At 39.7% G+C, this 9,956-nt stretch overlaps 1 protein-coding gene across 1 annotated transcript in view; it reads left to right on the forward strand.

Annotated features, from left to right (window-relative positions):
- FRMD3 (FERM domain containing 3) overlaps positions 1 to 9,329 on the forward strand; it is a 123,266-nt gene extending 113,937 nt beyond the window's left edge. Inside the window, exon 14 of the mRNA XM_030467411.1 lies at positions 5,884 to 9,329. Coding sequence (XP_030323271.1) covers positions 5,884 to 6,479 — 596 coding nt within the window. The 3' untranslated portion in view covers positions 6,480 to 9,329. The remainder of the gene's footprint in view (positions 1 to 5,883) is intronic.
- Positions 9,330 to 9,956: the final 627 nt, after the last annotated feature.

Raw genomic sequence — 9,956 nt, forward strand, 5'->3', positions numbered from 1 at the left:
TATTTACAGAGGAATTAAATGAGAATGTTCTGGCAAAGGTCAGAATATTGTTGCACTTTTAACATCTGAAAATCAGAAAGCAGTAAGTACAGGAGATGTGGGAGAACCTGATTCTAGCAGTGATTTGTCTCTGAGTAGCGACAGCTCCTGGCTGCGTTTGCTTCATAAATTCACTGCTCAGGGGAAACTATAGTGTCTATGAGAATGCACTTAACTCCTTTGGTTCAAAACTTAAGAGCAAAATTGAAAGAGCATTAGTATTTACATGTATTTTGCATTCTTACACCTGAGAGGTTAAATATCAGCTCCAAATATATAGAAAGCCATCTTACTGGTTTGATATGACATCAATCCAGTAACAGATTTGTATACTGGAGCTACATTGTTTCTTAAAAACCTTAATTTTGCAGTACTCTTTATATGTATTCTATTCTCTTTGATGTACACATGCATAAAACTGGTATATAAGCATATGCAGCCCAAGGACTGGAGTTGGCTTGTGCAAAACTCATAGCAGAGGGCATACATAAATCCTTGGGAGAGCCCTGTTGCTGAGTGGGCATGCTGAAATGTCCCATTTGTCTGATTCTTGGGTGCTAAGCTTTAGCATCAGTGCTCAGCTCTTCTCAGGTTTGCTTCCTTTGGCTCAGTCTAGACACTGAAAGTCACTGCAGTGCCATCAGCAGTTCCTCTCCTTTCTCTGAGCTGCTCACAGATGCATCTTGCTTTCTCATTCCTGATGCCATGATACACAGTTCTCTCTCCCTGCTTCCCACCTTTTCACTGCTTAATTCTAGTTCTGGAAGGGGGTCAGCACTGCTGGGAGAGGCTCTTTCCAGCCTAGAAGGTGGTTAGAGTCAGGCATCCCAGAGTGCTTGCTGTGCTGCGTGATCTGTTTTGCTTTTGTCTCTCTGCTCTTCAGGTATCCTTTTCAAGGTGTGGAAAGCAGAGTGGAAGTCTCTGGTGTCCTCACTACCAGTGACACACAGCTCTGGAGTTGGGAGGGGGGCAGCTGTAACACTGCAGAGTTGGGGTGCTTGCAACTGATGTGAATTGGCAACTGTGATGCGGCTTTGCTCCTTTCTAGAACTTCCCATAGGACTGCAACAGCCATCAGGAAAGCAAGGTTACTGCCTAAAATGGAGTTACTGTACACTGTCATTGATTTACTCCACTTGCAAAGCTAGAACAGGTGTCTTCTACGGGCACAGTATTTGGGTAAAGTAGAGATTTATGGCCTCCAGCTTCTGAGTGTTGGACATCTGGCCATGAAGCAGATCCTGCTTTGATTTGGATCCTGTGTAGTGGAATATTTGGGTTCAGTGTATCCTAGATTATGTTTCCCTGTCCTTGATTTTCTTTGTGACACCCAGGCACTTTGCTCATGTGAGAAAGTCACCCTCTCCTTCCCTCTAAAAGGTCATTCTATTCATAGCACACAAAAACTTTTCCACATTGAAAATAAGCAAAGGAGCACTCAGAATTTCTAGAGGAGGTAGTAAGAGAAGTAGGAAGGTGCTGTCTTTCTGTATAAAGTATTCCCAGCACTGCTTTTTCTGGATTGCAGCTAATTTTTCAGTTGTAGGTTTAAAATAAGGAAATCTTCACATTTGTGCCTTTCTCCACTTCACAAAGCCTTTACAGATGTGTTTTTGTGTTTACATGAATAGTGTGTAAAGCCATGTACAGTATATCTGGCCACCAGACAATGTGTGAACTGAATTTTTCAATAAGCAGAGGATATACTTTTCAGAGTATAGTTCCAGCAGCTGCAGCTTCTTAAGAATGGTGGAGCTGGGGCTGCCCTTCATCCTGCTAATCCTCAGCTGCTGGTTTCAGCCCCTTTAGAACCACTCTTAACAGCTGACAACATTTATGTCAGGGCTCTTGAACGTTCTGTTCACAGCAGATGACCACTGTAAACTCGTGCTTTATTCAGCTGTTCACATTTTCCTTTCTGCTGTAGCAAGTTAGAGGTTTGAAGCAATTGCAGAATTTGGTGGAAGGGAAGTACTAAGTTTTGGAAAGCAAAATGAGATCTCTATGGCTTTGTATAATTTGGCCAGTTGCCAGAGAAGTGCAGCTAATTTTTGCTGTAGGTATATAAGAAATAAAGTTTAGCTTATTTGTCTGATATTCCAGTAATATATATTTAAAGATCATGATCTATGGAATGTAAATTGCCAATAAAAAAATGAAATTAAGACTGGAAGGAAGAAGTCTTCTCAAATGTAATCTAATCCTACAGTCATAGTCCTTTACATCTTTTACATAGTAAAAAAATTAACTAAAGAAACGGTACAATTTTCAAAACCTAGCCAGAGATTTATAGTCCTATAAGGGTAGTATCAGAATAATGGTTATAAATGAATAGAAGAAAATGATTTTCAGCAATATTGTGAAGCAATTAAAGGATATTGGCTTCAAGTTTATCTTAGCTTTTCTATTCTCTTCTCTTTTGCATTGGAAAAGTTATAGATTTTTTTTTTAACCTGGTTTTATTACTTCAAATAACTGGCTTTCTTGAAGGCTCTCAAAAAAAAAGTAAATAATCTGAAAAACTTGCTCCTTTATTAAATTTGTATCACTGGAATATTTATTGTAGAATGATTTTGAATTTTTAGTTCCTTAAAGTGATATTCTTTGTCTGTGCAAGCACTGTAAATAGTATGTGCCATAATGACAATGAACTTGTGTCGTTTGATTCTCTCAAACTCTGAGTTGCCCAGCATGCTTATATATATATTGCAACATAACTAGACCTTTGCTGTGGGCCTACTTTGGCCATGGTTAATTGTTTCCTCAGTATGTGTCTTGAGAAATATGACTTTACAGGCAATATGAAGGAAAAAAAAGAGCTTTATATATTTAGTATTTTAAATATCAAATGAGCTTGGAAAAGCAGCAAAGGCCCATTCCAAATGTTTAAATTTTGGTTTATTTACAGTTGTATTTTGTTCATGTAAAATACAGTTATTTTGATATAATTTGTTTTAACCATATGTAAACCAGTTGAAAATTCTTCCTTACCTTTTGAACTTTTTCTTTCAGGATATATAGGAATGTACAGAATGTCATTTTTTTAGTACTGTATTAGGAAAAGAGTAGGATAGATTAAAAGTAGTATTTGTTTTAGTTTCATGTGTGCCTTCCTCTGATGGTGTTGCTTTTAAGTTATCCTCTGAAACTAATCAGTGTATTGTAAAGTTGATGTATGCTTTGGAACTGTGACCCATTCAAATTTTCATGAAACCTCTTCAGAAAACACGGATCTGAAAGGTTCCTCTACTGCCTTTTCTCTTACAGGTTAATCACAAAGTCATAAGTTTGCCATTTATTTGACAAAAAAAAAGCAGTTTTAATGAAATATTACCATAATCTTTCTTGTTTGTGTTCACTATGTATGTTATGTATGCGGGAATTTACTCTGGGGAAGGAGAGAAGGCTCAAGAATCATACAGTGGGGTGACCTTTCTTTGCAGTAGCTGCAGCTGTCCTGTGATGAGAAACATGATAAAGATGTATTACTGATCTTGCATCTAAGCAGGTATAGAGAAGCCTATGGCCAGGATTCTCAAATTTGTGAGGTTAAAATTAGGTCCTTTAATCCATATTGAGGTACCTTATTAAGTGGCTCAACTTACCATTTACTCCAACTAAGAGAAAGTGAAAAGCACATTTGAAAATCAAACTGTGTGTCTAAAGATAGCTTTAGATGCTTAATGTTGGTCTACAGAGTTCAAAAAACTTTGGCTTTTATATTTTAAGGTACGAGTTCACTCTCGGATGTCTTTGAGTATAGTGTGATAACCAAGCATTTCCTACTCCTAGTTTGCACAGGAGAAAGATTCTCCCCTGTGTCTGTTCTCACCTCCTGATGTTCACATGCTGTTGTGAACCGTAGTTACAGTCAGTTTCTATGTTCCTGGTGATTACTGTGGCAAGTATATTTTTTAATGCAAAGACTAACAAGATAAACCAGGTGCCTCGAATTGCCAGTGAGTGGGTGTGAGTCCACCTGTGCCTGATTAGGACAGGCCCCTATTGGGCAAGAGCAAGATCAGGGGACCAATAAAGGTGGGACACACACCCACAGAGGGAACCTCAGCTCACTCTGGTGCGAGGCATGGAGAGGCCAGCAGCTCGTCGAGCCTCTGGAGCAAGAAAGGCTCTTCCCGCTACACTTCTACCCTGGAAGCGCTGTATGGTGGCTGGAGTCCTGGAAGAGACCAGCAGCTCGTCGAGCTTCAGGAGCAAGAATGGCTCCTCCTGCTACAGACTATAGGCATCAGCACAGAACATACTTAATGCTGAAATGTGATGCATTTCTAAGAGGGGTGTGATAGGCAAGGACAGAGCATTTGAGGTAAGAAATGATTAGCTCACAATCAAGTTAAGCTAATGAGGAGGCATCTCCTCATTATGACTAGATTTGATGGCTAGGCACTGATGAAAGGAGCACTACTGCTTGCTCTCTCCATCTACAGGAATGTGCTGCACTTGTTGATGTGACATGGCTCAGCACCCCGTGGAACTCAGACTTTAAACTTTCCAGGGTGAGGGAATCCACCACTTCCCTTGGGGGCTGCTGTTAGTGTTAGACTGGAAAAAGGGTAGTCAGTTTTGAGACAGATAGTGGAGTCATAGGAAGCATGCATTCCAGTAAGGCTGAGAAAAGCCCCTCTTTAAGGGAAAGAGAAAAATTTAAAGGAGAGGTAAAAGACAGACTGAATATGAAGGATAGAAATGTGACTGAAGAAAAATGAGACATGAGGAGAGAGAACTTTTGAAAGACACAAGGTGTTTTTATTCCATTTCAATGACACCTCATACTGGGTGTCAGCGTTCCTCTTACCCTCTCTACTGTTAATATGAATTTGTAATGATAATCCACTGTCTCTTTTTAATGTCATGCTCTATTAAATATTTCCAAGATAAGCCATTATCTTACCACTGTCCTCATTCATCTTAAAGAAATGAATCATAGAATTATAGAATCATAGAATTGGCTGGGTTGGAAGGGACCTCAGAGGTCATCGAGTCCAACCCTTGAACCACTGTTGCGGTTGCTAGACTATGGCACTGAGTGCCACATCCAGTCTCTTTTTAAATATCTCCAGGGATGGAGAATCCCCCACTTCAGTGGGCAGCCCATTCCAATGCTTGATCACTCTCTCCGTAAAGAAATTCTTTCTAATATCTAACCTAAACTTCCCCTGGCAGTACTTAAGACCATGCCCTCTTGTCTTGTTGAAAGCTGTCTGGCAAAAGAGCCCAACCCCCACCCGGCTACACCCTCCTTTCAGGGAGTTGTAGAGAGTGATGAGGTCTCCCCTGAGCCGCCTCTTCTTTAGGCTGAATAACCCCAGCTCTCTCAGCCTCTCCTCATAGGGTCTGTGCTCGAGTCCCTTCACCAGCCTGGTTGCCCTCCTTTGGACCTGCTCCAGGACCTCGATATCCTTCCTGAACTGGGGGGCCCAGAACTGGACACAGATGGGTCATTGTTGTTGTTTTTACTATTATTATTATACGTCAAATAGCACCAATTCACATATGTGCCAGGTTTTCATTTATAACAGAATGAACAGGTGTTCATTCTACTGACTGCCAGTAGAAAATACACTGTTCTTTTATTGTTTTGCATTACACCATTGTTAGCTCTAGCTGCACCAAACAAAGTTAAGCAGATCTGATGTATTGCAGTATTGTAAAAATGTTGCCCTTCTCTGGAGATTTTCAGAAAGCTTTTCCATGGCTTGTTAATTGTGTATGGACTATTTTCAATATGGAAAATGATTGCAAAATGTTCTTTCTAACCTCTATTGGAAGGATGAGTGTTGCTACCAGGAAGGCAGAAAACTCTTTTCATCTCCTTTTTTTCAGGTATACAGCTGCCAAATGAAGATGAGATTTCAGTACCTGTGACTTCAGGTTCGCCAGCTAAGGACACTGAGGAGAATTTTGATCTTGCCATTGAACAGGAAGAAAAGATGAAAGAAGAACCTTTAACAATCTCAGAACTGGTATACAATCCTAGTGCCAGTTTGCTGCCCACCCCAGTTGATGATGAGATTGACATGCTCTTTGATACCTGTCCAAGAGCAGAGAATGAGAAAGATGATACAGATTCATTTGAGGAACTGGAAGCAGATGAAAATGCATTTTTGATTGCAGAGGAGGAAGAACTGAAAGAAGCTCGGAGGGCGCTTACGTGGAGCTGTGACTTTCTAATGGGCAACCTAGAGGTGAATGCCTTCGTGAAGAGTTTCTCCAGACTTCTCCTTGTAGGCTTTGGACTGTTGTTCTTTGTGTTTCCTCTTCTTCTTGTTCTGTTGGAGTCGGACCTTCAAATCTCTTTTCTTCATGAAATCCGTCAGACACCAGAGTTTCAGCAGTTTCACATTGAATATTACTGCCCCCTTAGGCAGTGGGTGGCTTGCAAAATAAACTTCTTTCATGACATGCTGGGAAGCTTCTAAATTTTAAATAAGTATGATACAACTAAGGGCTATATTCAAAATTTCAGTTAATGCAAGTTTTCCATAACATCCCTGGGGCCATCGGTTGGTAGCTGTCTTCATATCCAGTTCATTACAGGCTTTGGGTTCTTGAATTTCCTTCACACACTTAAATTGCCCCTTTAGTTACAAGCTTATAGAGTCACCTTTCAGTGACCAAGAAGCAGCATTATTTTAATTGCATTTCAGACTTCCTGTTCATCTTACTTTTTTGCATCATATTACATCTATTATGTAAGACAGGGTCACAGTAAGCTTCATTCTCCTTAACCTTTCAATCCATCCATGACATCGAATACAATGAAACTGAAAGGAAAAGATTTTTGAATATACTCCTTAGTACATCAATCTCTTCTAACCAATGCCTATACAAGCAAAGTTTATGCTGGGTTTTCGGGATTTGTTTTTTTGTTTGTTTTTTCTGTTTAGTTTTTTACATTTTTATGTGTTTAAAATTTTTCATAAATTTTTAGCAAAAGACACCTTCTGATGTTATTTAAATGTATGAATTGGCAAGAATAATGCACAAGGACATGTAGGGTGTTTTTAGTTTTTTAGCAATTTTTTTTTTTTTTAATGATTATCTGGACAATGAATGAGTTTAATATAGGTTTATACAGAGGGATTGTGGTTTGGCAAATATATAGAAAGTTCATTCAAGTTCAGTAGGGGCTAGCTGAGGGAGGTGAAAGGACACTAAGTGTGCAGAAGAATTTCTGAAAGGCACAGTAGTGAAGCTTGGGGAAGTGAGCAGAACGGAAAGCAATGATCCTTCCTCTTACATGTCAGGTTGTCTTACTTTATCAGTGCTGTAGAAAGTCTCTACTAGGTAGTCCACGTATGTTCTGTGAGAGAGTCTACTGTTTAAGTGTAGATTATTGTACATAACGTGTGGAAGAAGATACTAGAAAGTAGGAAAAAAGAAAAAAAAAAGAAAAAAAGGCAAGGCAAACCCTAGCTACATCAGTAGGTGAGTGACCTACTTTAGAAATTATACAGAAGAAAAATGTATTCCTTTTTAGAAGCAAAGCATTAGGCTGTACGGTTGATATAAAATATTCTGCTGACTCACAGTTAAAGGCCTAAACACTTGGAGATGCATCTTCAGCCTCGAGGCCCATTATCACTAATCTTTAAGACAACATATTTTCTGTGCATACTAATATGCTTCCTATCATGTATAGCAGCATATTTACTTTCTTTCCCTGGTACTGTGAGCCCAGTTGCAAGATCTAATGCTGTTTTGTGTAACGTGGATTTGTATATCTAAAGGTATTGCAATATAGCTTAGAGAATATACTTAAAATTTTGACAACGCTGACAGCATTTGAAGACAACAGAGGCTGTATTTAAGAGGAGAAAGGTTTTGGTTTTTTCCATGTCCCAGTCATAGTGCAGGCATATTTAATATTTAAACTAGGAAACTGATTTTCATCTCTTTCTCCTGCTTTGAGAGTTGTGAGTTGGAGACATTTTTGAGTCTGTTTCACTAGACCTGGATTTAACACCTTGTAACTATATCTGTATTTCCTATTGAATAAATTCCTTTAGTTGTTTGTTATATTAGAGAATCAGTTTTGCTTGGTTTCTCATGTAAGTCTTTGCAAATATCTAGTTTGAAAGTAGCAATTTACTTAGAGAACTTCTCCTTCCCTTCTGATCTTCTTTAGTTTTTGAATGATAAAACAGATGAAGGGCTTAGGAGTTCCTTTTCTCAGTTTTCTCAGACTTTTAGATTGCTGCTCATTTTCGAACCAACAAAGGCTAAAGTAAACAAAGGCCTTTTTTCCCTTGTCTTAGTTTTTCCTTGCTAGTCTGTTTCCCAGAAGAATCATTATTATTAGTTACTTGATGTGTTTTTCTTCTTGTGCTACTTGCAGCTAAATGATCCTTTCCCATGAGGTAATAATTGTTCAGCCTAATAGAAATGGAGACTGAACTAAAGCAGACATTTATCTTTAAGGGGAAGTTACTCACTTGCATTGGTTCTTAACAAAGGTGTCTGAAAAGGTGTTTGGAGTGATGAAGGCTGTGAGAGCTGGTATCCTGCTGGGTTATGGAGACATTGTTCCGTACAGGCTACGTTATTCTGGTACTTATTTAGAAAAATCCCAACAGTTAGATCCTATGTCAAAAATATAGTCTTGTCTCTATAAATTACAGCACTTCAGAAGCAGGAGTATTGCTATGCTTGATTGACTCTTATCAGAAAGTAGCTGAGCTGCATGAGAATATAGTCTCAGAAAATGTGCAGTGCAGTGAGGTTTTATGTAGGGCTACATTCAAGTGTGTGTGTGCACATGTGCTTGCCTTTACAAACCATGTGCGTATGTTCAGACTTGACCTTTTAAAATCCTTCCCTTCCTTCCTGATAATCTCTCGTCTATCAAAGTAATTTAACTGAAAGTCTTGACAGTCCTGTATCTTAAAGGCCAGGACCACATAATACACAAAAAGAATATGGTTGGGCATATTTAGAGAGAGCAGCAATCTAGTACCTTTTGGTGGGGATAACAGACATGGATTTTTGAGCATCTATGGGTGCAGTATTGTGTATTTCTGTCTATGCTTGGATTATATTGTAAAATGTTATGTACTTGAATTCTATTTTGTGGTTTGTCTAACATTTATAAATACAACTCTGGGAAGAATTAAAAATGGTTTTATTTCATGGAGACTAAGGGGAATATACCTGTAACTTGAGCCTTATCTTTGTACAGTGAATTTCACATTTCTATATGTCAACATCCTGATTGTTTTGTATGTTGATATGATGGCAGGAATCCCTAATAAAATATACTGGTGAAAAGCTTTCTGTAGTTATGACAGTTCTTACAGTGAAAGATATTTCATAAATCATTGTTGTTAAGAATCAGTAGGTACCTGAGACAGTACCTCCTGCCTCCCACTCAGCAGCACAGGGGGATGGGGAGTGAGGGTTTAGGGTCAGTTCCCCACACGGTGTTTCTGCCACTCCTTCCTCCTCAGGGGGAGGACTCTTCACAGCCTCCACCACTGCAACATAGGATCCTTCTCATGGGAGAGAGTCCTTCAGGAACCCCTGGGACATGACTCCCTCCCACAGGTGCAGTCCCTCAGGCACAGACTGCTCCAGCTTGGGCTGCACACAGAGTCATGGCTGCTGCGGGAACAGTCACCTCCTCTGACTCGGGGTCCTACACAGCTGCAGCTCCACATCTGCCCACCTGTGGCACTTCAGGGGCTACAAATCCATGTCTGCTCCATCATGCTACTTCAGGGTCTGCTCCACTGTGCTCCTCCTCATCTCACCATGGCCTGAGGGGCCATGAGGGGAAATCTCTGCTTGGACACCTTCTCCCTCTCCTTCTTCACTGACATTGCTCTCTCACCTCCTTCTCTGCTCTGCTCTGTAGGTTTGTTTTTTGTTTTTTTTTTTTGCAGTTTCATTTTCCCTTT

Source organism: Calypte anna, chromosome Z (assembly GCF_003957555.1).
Source record: "Calypte anna isolate BGI_N300 chromosome Z, bCalAnn1_v1.p, whole genome shotgun sequence".
Classification (NCBI taxonomy): Eukaryota; Metazoa; Chordata; class Aves; order Apodiformes; family Trochilidae; genus Calypte; species Calypte anna.